General features: G+C 36.6%; 1 protein-coding gene across 1 annotated transcript in view; it reads right to left on the reverse strand.

Moving 5' to 3' along the window:
* ITGA1 (integrin subunit alpha 1) overlaps positions 1-24,734 on the reverse strand; it is a 155,508-nt gene that overhangs the window by 61,020 nt on the left and 69,754 nt on the right. The window contains exons 3-7 of the mRNA XM_016142376.2: positions 19,009-19,121; positions 16,441-16,529; positions 16,197-16,308; positions 15,493-15,620; positions 1,341-1,489 (exon numbers count right to left, since the gene is read on the reverse strand). Of these exons, the coding sequence (XP_015997862.2) occupies positions 1,341-1,489; positions 15,493-15,620; positions 16,197-16,308; positions 16,441-16,529; positions 19,009-19,121 (591 nt within the window). The remainder of the gene's footprint in view (positions 1-1,340; positions 1,490-15,492; positions 15,621-16,196; positions 16,309-16,440; positions 16,530-19,008; positions 19,122-24,734) is intronic.

The following is a 24,734-nucleotide window of genomic DNA, read 5'->3' on the forward strand; positions in this document are numbered from 1 at the left end:
ATAGGGACATGGTATTTACAGTGGTATTTATGCGGGAGCAAAAGCAGCCAGAATATTTCTTCAGTTAGCTTTCAAAGATGAATATTCATTCCTTGGTGGTTGCCTTTGGAAAATACACAGCTCCCTACAGGCTCAGAGCTTTCAAAGGGCACTTTGATTAACTCTGAATGTGCGTCACATTTAGTCAATTATTTGAGAGGGCACATTCAGCACACCTAAACGTACACTCTTTGTGCATGCAAATTGGCGATTCTACGGGCAGATAAATATAAAATCACTCCACCTGTTTGTGGTGATCTTCTCTTGGACCCATATAACTAGAAACACATGCTTTTCTAACATTTATGAGTCTAAAAAGCTGCATGAAATTTAAAAGTTTTGAATATCCGACCCATTCTATGGAGTATCCATATTAACTATTTTAATTTCCTTAAAACACTGGGTAATTATCTCTTCAGAATTAGTTGACAGTCCAAAAGTTGGAAGCACTTAACTGAAGGATCCTTAACATTAAACTATTTATTACATTTCCTGTGATTTTGGTATTGTTTAGCATTTATTCAGAAGTTTACTAGCTTTAATGGTGACTACAGTGAAAAACAGCAAAAGAGTTGAGTGAGATCAGAAACAATAGAAAAAAAGATGTTCTATAGTGTAAGAAAAGGACTGTTTTGTAGATTCTTACAGAAGGAAGTTCAACCAGTGTGGATTATATACTGTCCACGAAGGAAATTGCAGAAGGGAGGAAGGAAAGAATGTAAGCTGGAGATAATTTGAAGAAAGTACAAAAGAAGAAAGAGAGCATTGCGAATGATGAAATCCTTTCCATTTCTTTCAATCTTTGCACTGAAAATAATTTCAAATATGGCAATACTGAATTTGGCCTCTTAAACACTCATAATTGATAGCTTCAATAACCCTAAATCAGATACTATGAAATTATAGACATACTAGAATATAAATATTATTGATTAGAAGTGGACTAACCACTTTTTTAAGATTGAGGCTTGAAGAAGCTGAAAACATAGAATAAAGAGAGAAGATAGTCACTCATATTGTGTCTTAGTACCCAGGAACATGATGCAGTATACTACAGTGATTTTTGGTTAATTTTCCATTAGTTAAACACTTGGAATAAAAGAAAGGATCAGAAGAATAGTGAGACTGTATTACAGAAAAACCTGATTCTGTAACTATTAGCTAATCAGCTGAATCTACTTTTAAACAAGACGGCTTTAAATTTTGACAGGGCAAATGTTCAATCAACACTCCAAAGGGTTAGATCGTGAACAGTTATTTGTGTATAGTCTTTTACTTTGGTTTATTTTTTAACCATATACCTTGCTGTGTCTATTCCAAGGGCTGTCATAGTCTGGCGGCCACCTCTCTGGCCTATTTTATTTGCCGCAACGAGTACCTCTTCTGTCGATGAGTAGGTATTGAGGTTGAACTCATGGGTTACATTTTCTCCATACTGTACAATTCCAACCTGAAATACCAAGCCACTGTGAGTTATTGCTCCAGCAATATTCCCTGTTTCGCTTATGTTCAGTTTATACATAAAGATCAGCTGTAACATATTTTAGTCCTTCAGACAAGTTTAAAATCTATGAGTACACAAGTCCTTCTACTCCGACAGCAATAATCATTGCCATTTGTGGATATTCATAGCCTGAAGAAAAAAATGAAAGTGGTGTTATTAAACTTCTCAAGTGATTGGTTTATTTTTTCCACAATTTTTACCAAATGACTCTGGTGGGTCTTAGGGGGTAGAATGTGAAACACACAGAGTCTCTGCCTTCATTTTCATGGAGCTTCCACATTAAAGGAGAGAGAGATTAAACACATGATCATTCAAATACCTATTCAACTACAAACTGTGAAAAGGGCTGTAACAAGTATAAGGAAGGGCCCTAATTTAAAATGGGGCCTCAGGGAAGGAATTTCAGAAGTGATATTTAAGTTGAGACCTTAATAGGTGCTTAGAAGGCAGAGGCCTTTCCTGGATGGTGGCTAAGAGAGGGTATAGGGTCCATGAGGGGAACTGCCTATATTAAGAAGCTAGATGGGGAAGGAGGTATGCCATAAGAACAAAAAGGAAGTCAGTGAGCCTGGACCAGGCTGCAAGGGGAGAGTAGAGCTAGAGGAGCCTAGAGAGAAGGGATGTATCTGACAAGGGCACAGATGTGCTTCATGTTTTATGTAGCTCGCTTGTAGCTTTGTTTCTTCCAGATCACCCCTTCTCACCACCACTCCTTTTCTTGTTCCCTGTCTTCTATCTCTTATTGCCTTCCTCTTTTCATATCCTCTTTTCCACAGATTGGACGTTGTAGGCAGAGTCATCATAAAGTAAAACGATGAAAAAGGTTACACACCTCTAGATTCTATTTCCCTTGATCCATCTTCCTCCCCCCAACCCAGGGATACCCATTTTTCTTATCTTTTAAAGATTGATGGGTACCAATAAACTAACTTACATCAAGAATTGTGCCTGTTTAACCCTTCTACCCCAAAATTAGGGACTCAGGAAGTTTTTTACCCAAAAGGAAAAGGGATGTCTTTTTCATGTAAGAATTCTGGGCACTTCGTTTCTTGGGTAGAGGATGTAAGTTAAGACAGGGCTGCTTTCTTTCCAAGGCAATCGCCTAGTTGGCCCACGGGTAAAGTTGCTTCTGGTGCCCGCCTTAGAGCCAATCTTATTTCCTAGTCTGATCCTATATCCAAGTGGAAGAAGAATCAGTATCTACCTTCTACCCTCTCCTGCTGACATCATGGTTGTCCGAAATCTTTAGGCTTAATTATAAGTCTGCTTTATAGATACATTGTCACAGGTAGGTCTTTTTGGAAACCGAAAGCATACTCTAGTGTTGCAGAAACAAATCGGAGAACACACAATTTAAAATAATCTTTATCGTCTTTGAGCTGCCTTCTAGAGCACACTAGACGTCTTGGAGGAATGATGCCATCATGCCTAAGTAAGAATATTATCTTATATTTTTACTGCTTTTAAAAAAACATTCTTTCCTAATTTATTCAAATTATAATAACAGAAATTACTATCACATTTGATACATGAGGAAACTGAGTTTAAACAGCTCATTCCCCACAGTGAAGAGGCAGAATAGTGTGCAGTCTAAGATGTATATCCTTTATCCCAGGGCTCTTTCCATCACTCTACTTGCTCTCAACAAAAATGCACTTCCTTAAAGTGGCCCCGTTCTCTAGTCCTCTCACCCTGCTAGCTTTTGCTAAATGCTGCTGCCATTTCATGGCTCCTCAATTAATTCAGTTAGCTAGTTAGCTAACTGAGACACATATAATAAAGTTCAAAAACAAACAAATAAATAGATCACATTAAAAAAATAGAACCTATTAATCCTTCTTAGAGTTGCTTAGTCAGGTATGAGAGTAATCAGAAATAACTAGAGAATATATGCAAGTGTAAGATAAGGTACTGCAGAAGCTGAATAAATATGCAATCTGCTTAATCCATGTGCAGGTTAGCTTAGCCCTTCCATAAATATATCTCTAACCTCATATCCGTCATCCTTTGTCCCAGGACCACGTGCTATTATGATTGGAATAAAGATGACCAGAAGTCCATTTGTAAATAAGGTAGGATACAACAAATTACACAAAAAATAAAATGGATGAGTATACACCCATGACTCCAATTCAGGTTATTTCATTGATTTATAATTAATTGTTATTTATTATTCTCTACATAGAATTAAAATTCTTTTTTCAATGGCCCTTACAACTTTTAATTAGTAAAGCAGGGAGACACTGAATTATTATTAAGGAAAGTCATGTAGGTTTGACATTGTCTTTGTATATATAAATTTTCAATATAAATAAAAGAAAAATGATTTCATTACTTAGATAATCATTATGACTAATTTTGGGTGCCAAGGTAAGTAAATGCTGCTGTGGAAGTTAATTGTTCATCCATTCAGGACATTTTACAGAGCTGGTTTTGTTTTTATTTCGCTTTGTTTTTATTTGACTAAGCAAGAGGCTAAAGAACTTTGAAAGTTGTCACTCCTGTCATTATTCTTGGGCATTTTACCACTGGCATGACTGTATTGAATGCCCTAGTCTCTCATTTCTTTGACTTCCTCGGCTTCAGTAATCTTTTTCTCTAGCTCGGTAAGTCGTCTACTTCCAAGGTTGTACCCATGACCTTGTCACCTGGAAAAACTGCAGCACCTCAGTCTTAATTTCAAGCATTCTTCTCGCTGACCATTAACTTCAGCTTATTTACCTAGTATATCTAATTCATTCCTTGACCACATCAAGACTGCCAATTAATTCATAAATCCTATCTTTTTTTTTGTACTTAGCCTAGATTCTGTGGTCCTTTACCATAATCATTTACTTGCAAATATTTAATGTCTTTAACCCTTTTTTGTTCTCTCCATTAACTTACTTGGCAAACTTCCAAGTCCAGCTAAGTCCAAATTATGTCCTCCTCAGTGTGTGCTTCCATGATACTGAAAGTTGCTAGAGAAAAATCACGTAACTTGTAGAGTCGTCTCACTTTAAAGTGAGGGCTATGGATCTCAAATGTGGTTGCACATAGCACTGCCTAACAGTCCTACTGATTTTTACTAATGAGTGCGCTTTGCTTCCGTTTATTGAGTTCAACCAAACTCTAGATATAAGCTGTTAACTACTCAGGAAGAAGAGAGTATATCTCATTTATACATGGTGAGGATTTCACATGAGAAGAGGTGTTAGTCACATCAACTAAACGAGGCTGCTTTGTGCCATATTTATATTTACAACACACTTTACATATCTTACAGGACAAAACTATGAACTATTGGATTATCTGGATGAATTATCTTCACACCTAGAATAGAGAAAAATTTTAGTACCTTAGTGAGCCAGAGACCAGTACTTTATATCTTATCTAGTCTCTCTCTCTCTCTCTCGCTCGCTCTCTCTCTCTCTCTCTCTAAGTACTTAACATATATTTCGCTTCTGTAAGCTTATTCTTTGAAAATGTTAAGATATGAAAACTTCTAACTTCCTATTCTTCATCCTTTCTCTATACTCTGCGACTAACAACTCCACCTGAACTTGTCTTCAGATGACTGCCTCGGGACTGTTAGAGCTGCTTTGCCCCAAAGGTTCAGAGAGCCAAAAGTGCCTGGAAGTTTTCCCCCTCCTTGCCCCTCACTTTGCTCCATAGGCAATGGCTGAGTGTAGGTAACAGAAGACCATCCCCTTGACCCGATCAAGCTGGGGCCTTAACTTCATTTGAAATCATACCCTTGTTTGTCCTTTGTTGCTAATCAGAGTTGCTCATCCAAATCCCTTACTATTTTACTACAGGAAATAGTCTGTCACTTAACACCTTGTCTCAGGGTTTGCTTTGGGGGAACCATACCTAAGGCAGCTGTTATCTACATTTCTGTGTTTCTCCTTTAGCCTAGGCCAGACATCATTGCCTTGAGCCTAGACCATGGCGATCGTTGGTCTCTCTACTGCTGATCTCCCTCCCTCCATTTCCACTCTCCTCAAATCCTTCTACAAATTAATGGCAAATGAACTGTCTTGAAATTCTGCTTTTCACATAATTTCCTTGTTAAAAAATCTCCACTAGCTCTCCACTGCCTACATCAATGACTCTGAAATACACTTTAAAAGAGAATTTTTATTTTGATTAAGATAGAAAATAGATAAAACTTTAAGGTGCTACTTGAGATGCTGGGCCCATCGATTAGAGTTTAGTTCTTCCCCCGACCCTCTGTGACCCAACAGCTTGGCTCTGCCTTTTCTATTCTCCCTCCTTCATTTTTAGGAATCCCCAGTGTGAACTCCATCCCCACCAAATCCCCCTCCTCACCCTCCAACTAAGAAAATTGTACCTATGCTGTAAGATTCAAGTTCCACTTTCTCTGCAAAATGTTCCCTACCTAGTCACCAGTATAGTCCATACTGATCTTCCCCTTTTCTGAAATCCGAAGCAAACTTGTCTGCCCGCTCCTGTGAGTACTGCATTCTTCTCAACTGTTTTGTATGCATGCTTTATCTGCCCAGCTGCATTATAAGTTCTAAAGGGGCAAGCAGGGATAAAGAGCATGGACTATGTCATAGCTTTTGGTATTCTCTTATCCATTACCAATGTTTTGCTTTGCTCACAGTTGACCCTCATACATTCTTGCTACATGACTACAACATTTCACATAAGCAAGTAGAAAACTGAGATAGGAAGGGAATGATAAGCAGAAAAAGAGCTACAAAGAAGTGTGGGAAATGAGGAGAGTGGGCAGTGAAATGCAGATCTCAGGGAAATGACATTTAGTGTAGGTCCCGGGCTGATGCCAGCACCTTAGGAACCCGAGTTAAAGCCTGCTGTGTCTGCCCCAGAAAAGCGTCCCATTTATTAATTTTTATCACAGGAAAATGTTCATATCACAAAACAAACATATGTAATGCCTTGCTGAGTATTGGTGAAACCTAATTCAATAAAAAATACTTTCAGTCTGAGCTTAGAGTAAAATTTAAGGCACATGAAATAGATTTGTACTAGAATAATGTGCATATATGCATATGTGACAGCATCGAATAAGTGTGAGAATTAAATGACAAGATAAAAAGTGAGCCAAGTGGTGAATACACATTACGAGGAGGCAAGAGGAGAGGGAATCATAAATATCGTCACCGTCTCACACTGAAAAGCCCGTGGGGGCAGGGATTTCCAGCTTCCTGAAACCAAGCTGAAGAACAGACAGCAGGTTGTAGAAGCAGAACAGTCGAGAGCCTTGAAAACACGTCAGAATGATAAGAAACTTTAGTCATTCTAGAATTTGAGACAATAAAAAACAACCAAGCATCTTCTTAGTTGACTTGAAGCAGCCAATTGTTGTGGAAACCAGAGGGCGGAAGTTAAGTAGAGAGCAGGCGAGGGGTGACGAAGAAGGGAGGATTCTAGACATTTTTCCTGAATAGAAATAAGAAGGATGGGAGCTGAAAGAAGCAACTAGGTTAGACTGGGGCTTTTTTTTTTAAAGGAATGGAAAGAGAGTAGTTTATGGCATCAGTAAAAGAGTGGATGAAGATAGTAACAATAGACTCTTATAAAGGGGGTGTAAGTCACAAGTATATATGCAAATATATCACATAACGTGTATATTGCATATGCATATGCAATATATATCACATAATATACATGTGATATATAAAAGTAAGTAGAAGTTACTTTTTAGAAACAAATGGAGGGGATGTGTTTACCTCCTGGGATACCCAATTTGAACTTCTTGACTAAGTAGAACAAAAGATAGGTAGATAATTACAATCTAAGGACAAAGAGACCTAAGAGCTGATTCAGGCTATAGCATATACCAGGAACACAACCGGCTAAGGATTCTGTTATATGAACAGTAGGTTTATATCGCTCAATATAACCTACCACGTAAACATAAGATTTGTAATCCTTTTTCAGCTAAAACCCAAAACAATATCTCCTTATCCTTTTTCCAAAGAGTACAAGCATCCTTTTGTATGTTACTAGGTACAATGTTAAAAAAGAATTCCATGGCCAAGTGATCTTAGAAAGCAATAGGCAACACAAAATCCAGCATGTATCTTTACAGCAGGAGCCCTCCCCTTGACTTCTCTGTGTCTGTCTTTGCCATCTTCTGTCTCTGTATTTTTCCCTCTGCCATTTACATTAAGTAAAAAGTGCCACGAATTTTGAATAGTGCAAAAGAGCAAGGCGTTCTCTTATTCCTGTCCTACTCTAACTCATAAGCAAATTCTTTTGCAAGTGTTCTTGGAATCTTTAACATGAAAACATGCACCGTGAATGAAATTGGAAGACCTGATTTATTTTATTCTAATTTAAGGGAATATATATATATATATATATATATATATATATATATATATTTTTTTTTTTTTTTTTTTTTTTTTTTTTTGCAAGAAACACATTCAACACCTTAAACAACAGTTTGGAAAACAATGTTTTACAATGTTAAGAGCTACCTACTTGTAAAGATCAATTAATTGTTCTCTTCATTCACCTTTATTATAATTATGACACACTGTCATGCATTGCAGTTATTCAAATATAAGATTTTACCTCATTTCTAAGTAGGACATTTTTGGGGGATTTGGAACAAAGTTTTAGTGTTTTTCTACATTTCCCATGACACTTAGCATAATACTTAGTAAGATACTTCATAGATATCTGCTGAATTAAAATGAATTAATTACCCAATGGCTTCATTTCTTTTGGGGGTAGAGATGAAAGAGGAAGAAACTGAACATGAGGAATAAGAAAGGATACTGTTAGAAATCGCCGAAAGGAAGGCCTTACTGATCTTTTTCTCATGAAACTTAAAGTCACAACAGAATGACAAGGTAGTTTAAGAAAGATAATGTTTAAAATAGCTACTAAGTATTTTGAATAAAAGAGTTATGAGAGAATGGAATTATTTACTCATTTAGGATTATATTATTACCTTGTATTGTTAAATCGGGGTTGTTAACACCAGCACCTATATTTTAATGCCCAACAGAACTAGGTTTCTGGGCTTTCATTCCACAATTAACATTAATAAATCAATGGCTTTCTTAGGGGAGTAAAGAAAGAGTAAAACAATGAAGTTTTCTGTGTTTCTGTAAGATGCACAGTTGCTTACCTGACAAGAGCTCAGGCTTTGTATCTGACCAATTTATATTTCCTTTTACCAAACTATGGCACAAAAGCGCTGCCTTACAACATGCATCTAATGTAATTAAGTCAAGGTATGAACGTCGTGATAGTACAGGCTGCAATCCAGATTGACTGTCAGCACAAAACATTTTGAGGCTGTTAGCTGAAACCGGGCTTAACCTTGGTCACCATGGAGAAAGACATAAATGAAACTGTTTCACAGGTAGGTGGGTCCTCAGAAACATAAATAAAGTTGATAGATGATAGGTACAGGTCGTAGGAAAAGGGAGTCTTTAGTTGGCCTCTTGCTTGATGGAAGATGCTACTGTAAGATTGACCTATGTTCCAAAATCCAAGGGTAGGAGACGTTAAAGTCAAGTTTTGTGGAGAAGGGAGAAGACTATGGAAGGAATCAGGACTAGAGGTGAATGAGGGTAGATGAGTGAACACCTATAAAGAAAAGCCTAAAACACAATGTAAAGGGGCTTCCAGAGGCAGTCCCCCTCAAGCAAGTACCTTCTAGCAAAGACTTCATGAAGCAGAGTGATAGATGGTAGTCTCTACTATAATAATTTTTAACACAAAGAGACATGAAAGCCTCCAGGAATTACATTTTCCCAGGGCAAATGACTTGCCTCCTATGTGCTAGGCAACACATAAAACTCTGAACCATACGTCATAATAGAGGGAATAAGGCACAATGCTGTCGCCATGGAATTTACAGTCCACCAGAAGACAGAAATGTGAAACAAAGAGTGATGCTACCGAGTGATGGAGGAGTGCAGTAAGTGAAGGGTGTGCAAATACTATGGAAATATGGGATGGGAGGGAAATCTTCTTGGGAAAGGCGGGTGCAATAATCATGACAGAGAAAGTGACATTTGAACTGAGTCTAAGAAGTTCACCTGGCACATAGGGCTGGGATAGAGAAGGGCAGTGGAGGCAGAGGGAATCACGTGAGCACAGAACAATGTGTTCAGGGGAGGCCAGGGTGAAGAGAGGCTGTGGGGCAAGAAGACAGGTGGGCAGGAGGGAGGCAGAGAGCAGTGACAATGACCGGTGCCAGATGACACATGCCTTATTCACTGGAGAGATCAGATCTTATTCAGCAGGCAACAACTGTAGATTTTTATCAGAGAAAATGCCATGATCTGAACTTTACCTTGGAAGGATAACTTAGGTGAGTGATGCATGGAGGTGGGGGAGAATGGAAACCAGGAGGCTGGCAAGTGAGAAGCTCCACCTCATTCACAGCACTTCTCACGGAAGGTGTAGCCTGACTGACAAGGATATGGCTGCCTGGCTCAGTCAGGCTTCTTTTCAGACCTCAAAACAATCAATCAGGCCTCATATTTAAGGCTTCTAGGGAAAGGGCCATAACGTGTGCAGTAAAAAGAAAGATAAATAATATTCCTAAAATTTAATTAATTTCCCTCTTTCGTTTTGCCTGGTTTAATGTTATGCTCCACTCTTGATGGGAACAATCTAGACATTGTTCCATTAGTATATTTCACTTTTATATCAAGCCTCACAATTTATTGGTTTTATTTAGGGTAATGCACTCGTATTTGGCATATTTATATCATTGTCATTTATTATTAAAAGCAATGTTATGTTTCGGTATTGAGGATCAATAACACCTCCATAATGTTTATACCATCATATCTTTTATATCAAGCTCAGAGTGTTTCAGGTTTGCTTTTATAGGTAGCTTTTTAAAAAAGCAATTTTATAGCCTTTACTCTGTCTTGGGTAAAAAAACTGGTTTACAAAAATTCCTTAACTATGTTTGCAAACCTCTTAATGGGACCACACAGAAATATGGAAGAAACTTTGGGTAACTATAGTAGGCCCCCTTAACCACTGGGATACATTCCAAGATCTCCAGTAGATGCTAAACCCATGAATATCGTGGATAGTACCGAAATCTATATGTACTTTGTTTTTTTCCTATGCATACGTACCTATGATAAAGTTTAATTTATAAATTAGGTGTACGAAGAGATTAATAACAATAAATAACAATAAAATTAAAACAGTATACTATAATAAAGTTATGTGAATGTAGTCTCTCAAAATATTTTATTGTACTGTATGTACAGTATGGATATGCTGGACAAAGGGATAATTCACATCCGGGGTGGAATGGAGCAAGACGGTACGAGATTTTATCACACTACTCAGAGTGGCTTGCAACTTAAAATTTATAAATTGTTTATTTTGGGAATTTTCGATTTAATTTTTGGACCACAGTTGACCATAGTAACTGAAACCATGGAGAGTGAAACTGCAGATAAGGGGGAGATTACTATATTTAGAACGGATGTTTCTATCACTTTTGCTGCATTCCCCCAATGTATACTAATTGTCACATGGAAACTTTAATGCAAGCTTTTTAATTTTCCTTCCTTCCTTCCTTCCTTCCTTCCTTCCTTCCTTCCTTCCTTCCTTCCTTCCTTCCTTCCTTCCTTCCTTTCTTCTTTCCTCCCTCCCTCCCTTCTTCTCTCTTCCTTTCTATTTTTTTCTTTCTGAAGGTGACAATTACTTCCAGAAATGTTTCATATTGAGCTTGCATTTCAATATTCATACTTACTAAATCACAGATCTGACTGCAGAGAAGAGCCATCATAGTTGATCTTTATCTGTTTTACTAAGTGTATAAATGTAATCCATATGACAAACAAGAACCCATGAAATACACGGTAATCCTCCCTTACCCACAGTTTTGCTTTCAGTGGTTTCAGTTATCTATAGCCAACTGTGGTCTGAAAATATTAAAAGGAAAATTCCAGAAATAAACCATTCATAAGTTTTCAATTGTTCTGAGTGGTGTAATAACATCTTAGGCCATCGTGTTCCGTCCAGCCCAGGATGTGAATCATCCCTTTCTCCGATGTATCCACACTGTAGACGCTCGCTATCCAACACCCATCAGTCGCTTAATATCCATCTCGGTTATCTGATTGATTGTCTCGGTATCATAGTGCTTGTGTTCACGTAACACTTATTTTACTTAAAAATAGCCCACAAACACAAGACTAGTGATGCTGGCAATTCAGATATGCCAAAGAGAAGCTGTAAAGTGCTTCCTTTAAGTGAAAAGGTGAGTATAGTACAATATTTTGAGAGAGCGCATTCACATAACTCTTATTACAGTGTGTTGTTATAATTATTATTTTGTTATTATTGTCGTTAATCTCTTATTGCACCTAATTCATAATAAAACTTTATCATGGGTATAAATGTATAGGAAAGAGCATAGTATATATAGGGTTCAGTACTATCACAGTTTCACTCATCCACAGAGAGTCTTGGAACATATACCCTACAGATAGGGGAACTACTGTAACCAAAATGCAAATGGTTTTGGCCCGTCATCCCTTTAAGACTTATTTAGGGTGAAGTTGTTCCACTCTCCCTGGGCGGAAAGATAGATGTGTTATGACTTCTCACTCTTCATTTTAAACTCTCTGTCAACATATTTTAATTTCAGTTGTACCACATGAAATTTCTGTACTTATAGGTCAATAAACGCTATACAGCAACACATTTTATACATATGGTTCAACTTAAAACAAAACAAACAAGACAGACTATTAGTATTGATTTATAATTAAATCTTCTCTTCTCCCCCTGTTAAAGCTTTACAGGTGAGAAGAATGTGGCTGAGAAAGGGGCAAAGCTGGCTCTTTCCCACTAGTCTCTCTTAGATTGCCAACTATAGTTTCTGATCTCTGGAAGGAGGAGGTAGAGACAATAAACAAAGGCTATAGAAATTCCTACTCCACTGGTGTTATCTCTAAGAAAGATCAGGTGTTAACAGATGTTTACAACTTTCTTGTGAGTTCTTTTTTGGGGGCAAGCGGTCTCCCTTTACCTACATCCTTGGCTGAGTGAATGCATTTCACTACTGCAGTCTCTAGGAACCAGGGCTATCTTCTGCTGTCCTGTGCAGAGGCCTCCACTCTTTTGCAAAGGATTCTATGGACAGACCTAAAATGACTCTCTGATGATCCATGGGAAACACACACATTCCTTGTACTGACAGACTGGGAGTGTAGGCTCATCCCAGTGCAGCCGTCTCTACTTTGACTTGCCTGTCAGCTGCTAGGAAGTGGATATTTCAGGCAGGAGACAAGCGCTAGTCAACTGTGTGTCCCAACTCTACTAGACATGTATCAAACTCATTGTATGACCCAGTCCACTGAAGACTTTCTCACCAGGTTCTTTCTACAGAGAAATCTTCACACATCCTCTCAACCCCATTCTCAATGCCGTTATACCCTTGATATGAATGAGGAGTCTAAGAGTCCTCTATCCAGCTCTTAACTTTCTGTCTTTGTAACTCCTCTGGGAAGCTTCTCTCGCAATTCATTTTTTAGTCTGGCTCTTTTACAAATAGACATAGGGAGCGTAAGTAAGGAGGAGGGAAAATTCTAGAAGCTAACTCTGTCAATTTTAGGGCAGAATTGGGTGCTTTCATTGTAAATATTCCTCTGAATAGAGTCATTGTTCCCTATAAGAAAGATGTAACTCCGGGAAGCCCACCCCACTGGTAGTTAGGCAGAATAGCTCCTCTATTAAGATTCTTATCATAGAAATGTAAAATGAATTATCGTTCTAAGAGTTAGAAACATCAATTTTGCAGCAGAATGGGTTGAGCATATAAGCTCCTGATTGTTATTTATTCCTTTACAAGACTGAGCCACTGTCCCAAATCCCCCAAAAAGCAGTGATTATAGTTCTAAAATAGTCATAGATTTTCTTCCTGAAGTTGTCTAGCAACTTTAAACATGTTGCAGCTGCACTACTTTCCACAAATAGCTACAAATAAATTAATTTTTATAGTAAAACACATAAAAATTGGAAAATAAGTTCAAATATTCAGATGACTATAAAATATTAAAAATTTAAAAATATTTCAAGACTATTATTAGCTCTGGAAAGAAAGGTTTGGATAGGAAGGTGAAATGGGGTAGACAACACAGGTGGAAGGGGAGAAGCCCGGGGAGAGCTATGATCAAGCAGTGGATGTCAGGTACGTCAGCACGGGGAGCAGAGCACCAAGAGGCCCGGGCTGGTTCCCGCCAACGGGCTGGCCAAGGAAGAATGAGAACAGTCATGATGAGATGGAAGGTACTAGAGACCTGTTATTTGAGGACATCGGATGGAATCAGCTCCGAAACTTCTCCAGAAGTAGGGTTCTCAGAAAAACAAAAAACAAAAAACAAAAAAACAAACACTGAACTGTTGTGGGCTTATGTGTTGTCAACAAGCAAAGAACCTTGAACAAGTCTCTTAGCCTCTCACATCCCTCCGTAAATTGAGATTCTTGGCTAAATTACCTCTAAGATTCCTTCCAGCTTAATTTTATGGCTCTACAAAATGTTTTTGACTAAGGAGAAAGGATAGCGGAAGACAGGAAAGGAGGAAGAAAGGTTTCAGAAGGGAAAATGAGGGGATCCATGTAGAACATGTACCAAAAAGAGGAGCAAGTCACAATTCCAGAGTGTTTCTGTAAGGGATGTGGACCACCTCACATCTTGTATAAAGAAAGATATACTATCCTCTCCAAACTTCTGGTAATTCACTTGGAAAGACCAATCGTAGATGAGAAACTTGCATCCAAGACAATTTCCACTTTTTGATGCGTAAAAGTCTATTTTCTTTGAATGATTTCATACTGATTTCAAGTTTTCTATTCTTTAGTAGGACATACACAAGCTTATGCCTCACTTGGCTCTCACTAGAGACCTACTCAGCTTTGGAATACAGACATATGACATTTCGCTTTGAGGTTTGAGTTTAATTTTCAATCTTCAACTACTATCCCATTGAGAAAAATTATGTTTTTTTAAATATATATATCTCTATATAGATACGTACACAGATACCTGTATGTGTGTGTGAGTGTGTGTGCATTTATATCCTAATTTTAATGTGAATGTGACAAACATTGATGCGATCAGACCACTTTTTTAGTGCCTCAAGAAATTTTTCCAAAAATGGAGCTCTCAGAGAGAAAAGGAAAGCACACGGGACAGCACGTGCCGTCCTATAGTCCCCAAACCAGGCAACAACAATTTTCACTCTGATTCTGGTGCTAATTCCTGCATTCAAGCCGTGGACCACACTTTGACATTTAATTTTCCTGTTATTTCTACATTTTAAGCCATATGGCCATATAAGTTTAGATAAATTAAACCCAAACTCAGTGTCTAAAGTGGAAGAGTCACTTGAGAAGTTCTGTTTCATTTAGTGGTAATGAAGGGGAAATGTTTAGAAACAGATACTCGTGGGATGAAAAAAAAGACAAAAAAAGGTTCATCTTACTATAGCCGAAGCATGGAACATTTGCTTTTCACTTAAGGAAAAAAAATATTAAATACAGGGAAAAATAGACTTTAAGGAATATCCTGTGGTCAATTGCTAATTTATTTGTATAATATGAGAAAGGAGATTATAATGTGATGGTTCTTTGGGATGTCAGATTAGTTTCCATAAATTCTGAAGCCCTGCTCTGATAGGGCCAAGGTGGCCACACTTATATTATAATTAAGAATTCAATTATGATTTTACAGAGATCTATAGGGGATATTTTCTAAGAACACTGAAAATGGCAGCTTTCATAATATTTTCTGTCTAAATATAATATGATCTGTCGGTAATATTCCTTTTATTAGGAATAAGAACAGGGTTATGGAATATAAAATTCACCCCGAATGTTAGCTTTATTAATTAATTTGTTTTCAGAATACTTCGTTTTAGTAAAATGCATGCATTTTTATCTTTCAGACAAGAGAAATCAAAACAGAGTTACATACCTGTGTCTGCTTAGGACCAATATCCATTCTTTCAAGAAGGTTATTTAGAAAAGCTGTAACACTCTCCCAGGGGTAGATGCTGTTGGAACCATCCAGCACGATGACTATGTCCAGTTGAGTGCTGCATTCTGCAACAAAGAGAGTCCACTGTTCAAATTTAAAGTCTATCTTTTTAGAGGTATATGAAATGATTTTCTTTTGGATGAAAGAAACTCATCATAATAGATTAACTGTTGGTTTACAAAGTGGACACATTGCTTTCACAATCAGAAAGAGATAGTTTTAGAAAAAGTAAAAGCGATACTCATTGCATTCAGTAACAGTTTTGGAGTTCGTATCAAGTAAAACCCATCTATACTTAATTTTAATTAACATTGTATGAGTTATCTTCAGAAATTTTCAACATGAATTTTATATATGAGTTCTCATTCTGTGTATGTTTCAAATGAGGTTACTATCCTCAGAGAGACTTATCCTTGAAATAAAAGCAATGTGACAACTTCGGCTATGATGTTTACATTAATATCAACTCCAAAAATAGCAATAAGGTTGGTTATATATTAGCGAAGCAAGCATTTACCTAAATTGATAATGCTGGTAGTTGAGAAAATATTTCAAGCTTTTTGGTATGCTCCTGTGTATACATATGTCTCATTCATTGCTTACAATTTCAAACATCCAAGAACATTTCATAAAATCTGTACCTTGTACAGGGGCAATGGAGTTCACGACTTGAAATGCGGGGCTGACATCAGAACAGATTCCAGTTGTGTAATGCAAATGTCCACATCGATAGGCATATAAGGGCCCACATGCCTTTTAAAAATTAAAAAATAATAAAAAATAAAATAAAAACTACAGGATTAAAAATTATATAACAGATTTTAAAAGACTTACAATAATAGCATTCCTGGTTCATTAACTATTATTAACTCTTCGTTTTCTTACCAGAAACCCTCCGTTTGGGTTGGTAACTAATGTTGATCCAAACGTCATGTTCTCCTTTACTTCTGTGACATTGGAAATTGATGTATTAACTAAAAACAGAACAAAACTTTGTGAAGGTGGAAAGCAAAGTGAAATTAAGTGTCATCTCATTAAAACATTCTATTTGTCTTGCTCACATCATAGCACATTCTTCTTTTGGTTCAACTAAACAGTCTTCAAAGTATTACTAAGGAATATAATGAATAAGCTAAGGCTGAAAACATGGCTTATGTCCCAGAAACTTTGTCTGGATCACCATCCCAAATAGTTTTGCTGAACTGTAAAAGAATGCAGAACTATCAGGACAGCTAGAATGTGGGATCGCCTTTCACACATTTTTGCTAATTAAAACAAATAAATTTTTAGATTCTTAATATTGTAGATATAATGTAAATTCACATAGTTATCTTACATGTCATATCTACATGTTATAAGTGACCAATGATGAAATATGACTTTTGGCAAGAAGAGGGGAAAATGGATAGAGGACCAGAAAAGGAAACTTAAATATAATTTTTTTGACCATTAATTTAGCTTCATGGGGACATCATGAGCATTACAAAGAAAACTGGAGCAGAATTAAAGCAGTGCTAGGAAGTTTGGATAAGAGAAACAATGAATGGGCTACCTTTGACATTCCGTACTGGAATGTTGGGTCCTAAAAACATGTCAACCTGGCACAATTGGCAAGAAGTTCTACTTACTAACCAAAAAAAAAAAAAAAAAAAAAAGAGAGAGATTGGACAGGAAAAGCAAAAGCTTCTAAACCTTGCTCAGCAGGATGATGACATATTTGAAAGTGGCAATACTCAGGTTCAAGAAAGATCTGTTCATGCCTAGAAGATTTTCCTACCTTAAGACTATATATATATATATTTAAAGAGGGATTCCTGAATGGTCACACTGACATCTGAATCTGAACATTGGTCTTTGTTCTAGAGTTTAATGTGATTTGCTTTAAAAGCACTTGGAACTGAGCTATAATCTAGAATGGTCTTGAATAATCTGGATTCGAGTTTTTTTATACTAGGGTTGGGCATTCCTGGGATGTTAGGGACTACACAGAAACTTTGCTACTATTCTTGATATAGCTAAAATCTCCATGCTAATGTTAAAAATCTATTCTAGTTTCTGGTAATGGAGGAGTAGCTCCTGTCAGAACAACTGTTTAACAAACTCCAGGAAAACAACAACTGTTGTTACTACAAACTCCAGGAAAAAGAAAAAAAAATGTATGAAACAACCATGTGAAGGCACTGGAAAATAACCAAAAATAGGCAGAAACTAGAGGGGAGTCCATACTTGTAAGAAGAGATTAGCACTGGGTGAGTTTCCTGTTTTTTTGTGTGTTTGTTTTTCTTTAAGGAAGGCCCTCATCAGTGGCTAAACCTCAAATAGAACTCTCTCAGTCTTGCTGTCTTGAAGAAACAGAGGACAGAAATTTGGGGCCATAGTAGCAACTGCAAAGTGAAGGGTGATATCTTGGAAAAGAGAGTCACAAAAAGAGAGTTCTAACATGTTCATATATATTCTATCCAAATATCTGAATGACATGAACTGTGTATATGCAGGGTAAACTTCAAACAGCCCAACTTCCCACTGCAGTTTGGAAATTAAGTTCAGCCAAGTAAATTGCCTGCTAAAACAAAAAGTTCAGACTATCCAAGGGCATATAATAGATCTAAATTTCCACACATAACTCAGAAGTGTACTCCAGGATACAATCCAAAATTACTAAACATAAGAAGAAACAAGAAAATGTGACCTAGCCTCAAGAGAAAAGTAGTAATAAATGGAAAGAAATGCTGAGATATTCCTGATGTTAGAATTGTCAGGCAAGGATATTAAAGCAGCTGTTATAACTATGCTTATGAATCTAAAGGAAAAAATGTTCATAATAAACAAACAAATAGGAAAATTTTAAAAAGAACTGAAAAATACAATATCTGAAATAAAGTTGTAGGTTATGAATCATTTCCATGGTATTTAATACTGTATAGAACACTAACAGATTTCTAACTCCTCGATAGTTCTAGTAGGAATTTTCTAGTCATGTTCTAACTATAGTGATATTTCTATCAAATACCTCGATTTCAATATAAATTTACCTTGTGCTATTTTCTTTTTTAAAAAATAAATTTATCAATTTCAATTCCTCTTGTGCTATTTTCTTTTAAAAAACAAACACTAAAGTAAATTTTGTAGAGGAAATATGGTGGGCGAATTTTATTTGGAAAAGTTCTTTCATGTAACCATGTGTTTACAAAGGATTTTGAACAATGAAGGTCATGAAAAGTCACAAAACCAGCAAGATCTTCTAAATCTATGGATATTCTATGGTGAATTTCTAAAGCAAATAAATAAAGGGCAGAGGGAATCAAAATGTTATTTTATGTAAATTCGAATGATAAGAACTAAAAGATGTTTATAGGTTGTTTTTAATATTTTCTTGAATTGGTTGAAGTTTATTTTTAGTTAGGATATTGGGCATAATTTAGGATCAGACTTTAACCTTTTGACTTTACATACCTGGTAGGTCCAACTTTATGCAAGGTAACGATTCTCCTCTCCCAACTGGACACTTATAGACATCTCCAGTTCTGTTCTTGGGTTGGCCAACTAAAGGAGAACCAATAAGCACCCTGGAAGTTAAATAACTCAATTACCATTTATGAACAAGAAACATTTTGCTTTAGTTATTTTATAACTAGTTCTAAGACAATTGACAGCAGTTCCCATTGACAAAATAAGATAGCCATCTTGTATTATTAATTCAATGTTATCTAAAATGAGCAGAGTTTCATCTCCAAACTGCAGATTAGCTTGAATAAAAAACCCATAAAATATATAGGGGAGGGATGCCATAACATTTTATTTTATTGTATTATATATTACTTTATCCTATTTTTATTTGGGGGCTGAAATAATAATAAATGGTTGCCTACTGTTGTGTTAGTTTACAAAACACACATGGAAATATAAATGACTTTCTCATCATGAACTGATAATTCAATAGAGAAGTTAGGAAATATAAACATTTAACATTAGTATATGTTAGTTTGTAAGCATTTAGAAAATAAGGATAGTTGTGAGACCAAGGTTAAAATCACTTATTGTCGTTTTAGACAGAATTATAAAATCATTTTTGTTATAATTAATGGAAAAATATAATCAGAATTTATATTAGTTTTAGTAAGCCATTTAACGAGGTCTCCTATGATATCTTCAGAAATAGGATGAATGAATGTGATTGTTAAAATATTGAGGTGGATCCACAGCTGCTGATTCATTGCTGGCTAAATAGCTATGCCCAAGGACACTGCTTGCTGGTAACCAAAAGACTCCAATTATGTGCCATAAGATTACACTTGGTATTGCCTTAGCCTATATCTTTATTAATGACTTTATACAGAAAGTATAAAAGTACCCATCAAGTAAATCAATATGCCTATTTGGGCATTCAGAAGCATCTCAACATTCTAGGGAAAAGAAACTTAAACTCGTTAAAGTTTAATAAAAACTTATGTAAATAACTTCACTTAACTACATACTATTATCTACACCAGTACAAGATGTAGGAAACTTGACTTAATAGAAGTTCGTGTGAAAAAGTCATGAGGGATTTAGTTGATAGTAAGTAAATATGAGCCAACAGTGTATTTTAGTGCCAAAATGCTAATGTGACCTTATACTAGAAATAGATGCCCTGGTCAGAGAAAGTGATAGCGATAGCCCCTCTGTGCTCTGCATTGTCAGGTCATGTCTGGGATCTCCAAATTAAGGACATTGGCATAATGGAATGTATTTAGGAGACGATGACTCAGATGGCTGAGAGTCTGGTAATTTTGTTAGACTACAGATGCTTGAGGGAAAGTTGGGGATGTTTAGCATAGAGAAAAAATGTCTGAAGAATTGAGAGGTTGTTTCAAGATGTTGTTAGATAGGGCATACATTTTTAAAAATTTAAAGATTTGAAAGATTTTCATATGAAAAGGTATGGGATTTATTTTGTGCAGGTCTTTTGGGCAAAGCTAGTATTAATGGAAACAAGTTTTATAACAATTGTAAATTTTGAATTGTTAAACATACTCCCTAGAACATAGTTGTGATATGAGGCTTTTACAAAGCCATTTCTGATATGAATAAATAGCCATACAAATGTTCAAACTCTTTAATACAGAATTTCTATTTCTGAGAATCTCTCTGAAAAAAAAAATGACCTAAAATTAAGAGGAAAAGCTTAACGCATAAAGATAATGCCCAAAATGTTATATGTAATAATGAAAGATTAAAAGAAACATGATGAACAGCAAGAACTAATTAATCATTGCAGGATCATTCTATAAGGAATTGTGCAGCCATAAAAAAATAATAGGTAATTAGATTGCATGGTAGGATTAAAAATTATTTTTGACCTAATGTAAAGTAAAAACCTACCTAATTTAATGAAAACCTATGACATAATTTAAAGTGAAAGATACCAAGTTATATTCAATGTACTCATTATAATAGCAGTGACAATAATATAATAGCTAGCATTTAATTAATTTATGCCACGTGCTAAACACTGTTCTAAGTCCTTTCCATGTACTAAGTAATTCAATCTTCTCCACAAAATATAGCCTGAGCTTTGGTGCCAGACTTTACGAGTTCAGATCATGACTTTACCATTTACTTAGATGTATGTTTAGGGCAAGTCAATTACCCTTTGTAAAATCAAAATAATAAGAGCAGCCACCTCACAGGGTCATCATGAAAATTAAATGTTACTGTATGTAAAATGCCTACACCAGTATCTGGCTCATAATATGTACTATACAAGTGGTAATTCTTTTTATTGTTATAATATACATTTTTCTCAGATGATAAAACAACTTCATCTATGTAAAACATAGATTAAAATGGAGCATGCCAAAAACATAACAAATTATATTAGGGAGGTTATGGTTAGGCTTTCCCCTGTAGTAATGTGATTAATTATATTAGTTTTTGTAATGTGATTGATTATATTAGTTTTATAGTTAAAACAATTTAGAGAAAAGTAGTGAGTGGACTGTTATGGAAAGTCTTTAAGTTGGGCTGGATAGTTCGATTAATGTTTTATTAACAACATTCTATAAGCTACGCATCTATTCCAGGCCCTGGGGATATAAAATAAATAAAACATATTTTTTAAGGTTATTTAAAATTTAGAGGGGAAGCAAACCATAAAGTTACTATTACAATACTGAATAAGTTTGAACTTGTGGCACTTCAACAAAATCTCAAAAGCAAGAAAGAATTCTGCTCTCTTGATAAGGCCAAGTAGCTTACTATAACTGGTGTACAAGTTGGTCTGGCAAGGTAAACAGGGTTCCGATTACAAATATTCTCATAGTCTGCTTTAAAAACTATAGATTTATTTTATCAAGGGGGAAGTTGGGAACCATTGAAGCTTTTGAAGAGGGATGTGACATAATCAACTCCGATTTATAAAGTTTACTTGCTTGCAGTGTCATGAATAAATTTGGGAAAGGGGCAAATTAGACTCAGAGAATGAAAGAGTTCCTAAAATAATCCAGATGAGGAAGGAGAACCTGAATTAAAGAAGTGGAGACAAAGGGATAACCAGTTCTAAAAATATTTAGGATATAGCTGTCTTAGTTTGGATCCCCCTGACTTCAAAGCAGATCCTAGTCAAGAACTTTCATACAGGTAGATTTTGGGGAGGCAATTCTAAGAGTGCATAAATGTGGAGGTGGGGAAAATGATGGAAGGAAGGAAGAAGGGCCAGAAAAGAGTGCACCAATTACTTCTGCAGGCATCTGGGCTCAGTCTTGCTGGGGACATCTAAGAAACCTCATGGAACATATATGAGCATGCTATGAACATGGTTGAAGCTTTAAGAATAAATACTACAATCTTAAGACAGCAGAGTAAGAAGAGAGTTGAGGGCTGGCATCTAAGAGACTATAACACTTCAGATTTTAATTTGCAAAGGGAAGATACTGGTAGGAGCGATTTGAGAGGAGGAAGGAGGACCAGGAAACAGTGGTGTCAGAGAAGCCACGGTGGTGTCAAGGAAGGAGAAGAATATCAAGAATGGGAGGTGAGAATGGGAGCCAGGAGCCTAGGGCAAACTTTATTTCAAGTAAAGTGGCTAAAAATGAGGGAGATAGGCCATGTTAATAAGTGGGGGCTTATGAGGGGTTTGGGGCAAATTTAAATTTATTATACAGGCAATGTATATATGGTTAAATCATGATAACAAGGGAAAGGCTAATGTCACAGGAGAGGGAGTTGAGTCCCTGAGCAGATAGAAGGGGTGGATGCAGAAGGACAGGTTTGTCTTAGAAATGAGGTAAGACTACTATTTCCTACACAGGGCTCTGGATGGCTTGGTATCCAGAAGTTTGTGTGTGTGGTAGATGGTTTGGAATATTGAGAATTTTTGTGATGTGACATTGTCTCTCATCCATCATTGAAGCAGAATCTATTTTTTTTTTCCTGGTGAAACTGGGATCTGCTTGATACATGGAATGCAGCCAGAAGGATGTTGTGACTTCTGAGGCTAGACTTTAAAAGGCATTGCAGATTCCACTTCACCATTTTTGGAAATCTGAGACCACTATTCTATGAAGAAGCTCATTCTAGCCTAATGGAGGATGGGAGGCCACATGGAGAAGTAATGCTTGAGGTGACAGCAGGAACTGCCAGATGTGAATTAAATCATCTTGGATCCTCTAGCCCCAGTCGAGGTACCAGATGATCACAGCTGGTTGAATGAGCATTCATGAGGTTCCCTAGGCAGCAGGGGCACACCTGTTTAATCCTCAAATTTTTGAGAAATAATTAGTTATGGTTGTTTTAAGCCACTAAGTTTTGGAGTAATTCGTCTGCAGCAACAGCTGACTGAAACAAAAAGGGAGGATAAATTTTGATCTGATATCTCCCTCCCTCCCTTGCTTCTTTCCTCCCTTAGAAACTACTAGCTGTAGTCCTCTAGAGAGATATAGTGTGAGAGGTAGTGGGGTGGTGGGCTTGTGGAAAGTGATAAAGATTTAAACTGACAAGGAATACATAGGCTGGTCAGGCAGACCTTCAGGCCAAGACGAGGTAGATTACAATTAGTCAGGGATGCTTTGGAAGATGTTTCTGCAGTAGATGGAAGATAGGCCTCCAAAGACCCTTCCAATTCTAAGATTCCGTTGTCTTAATAGAATAAATTCTAAGTGTGTAAAGGAGAACCAATTAGGTGTAAAATGTGTACTGAGGAAAATTTAGGGTAATCAATGAAAAGTGAGTTCTGAAGTGTGTTAACAGAAACGTTATTGTGAATTATAAGGCAGGATGGAAGGGAGATCACAAATAGCTCAGGCAAAAGTGTGGAAACAAGAGCGAGAGCTAAAAATGAACAGTGACAGGAAGTATGGGAACACAGGGAAAAGCGTCTGTATAAACCAGGGCAAGAAGGTAGACGTCGGCCAGCAGTGGACTTTGAAAGAGACGAAAGGGTCTGGGGTTTGTATTTGATCTCCAGAACAGTGTGGAGATCAAAAGGCCCTGGAGTATGGGGAATCATTGGAAATAACCTGATACAGCCACTGGCCCCATGCTTGTCATGTGATACAGGTAAGTAAAGACAGAGGTGTGATGCTCAGGCAGTAGTAGAGTGTGGTGGGCCAGGATTGAGAGCTGGGACCAATGGTAAAGAATGGGGTTAACAGGACGTAGGATATAAAACAATTTTGTGTATTTTCCTAGGAGCTCTTTGTTCTGCTATCAAACATGTAGTTCTGGAAAGTACATATATCTTACCACTTAATTCTTAGTAAGACTCACTTTTCCCAAGCTGCATAAAACAAGATCCTAAAAAAAGTATCAGTACAGAGTTTATGGAATTTCAAGAATCTCCAGCATTCCCAGTCCCCATTATCTTGCTCTCTTTTTCCTCATAGCACTCATCACCTTCGGACATGTGGTATAACCTACCTGTTCATTAAGTTTATTATTTATTTTCTGCTCCCCTCCCCCCAATAGAATACAAGCTCCATGGAAGCAGAAATTTTCATCTGTTTTATTCACTCATATATTCTTGGTATCTATAACAGTGCCAGGTACAAAATTAACATTTGATAAATGTTTATTAAATGAATGAATTGATGACTGTATCAAATACTCTAAGAATTTAAATAAGTCAGACCTGTGAATTTTAGACTCATGTGATCAGCTAAGAGATCTATATTGGGAATTGTTGGGTTTTTTTGGTTTGTTTG

The sequence above is a fragment of the Rousettus aegyptiacus genome, unplaced genomic scaffold, assembly GCF_014176215.1.
Source record: "Rousettus aegyptiacus isolate mRouAeg1 unplaced genomic scaffold, mRouAeg1.p scaffold_m13_p_8, whole genome shotgun sequence".
Lineage (NCBI taxonomy): Eukaryota > Metazoa > Chordata > Mammalia > Chiroptera > Pteropodidae > Rousettus > Rousettus aegyptiacus.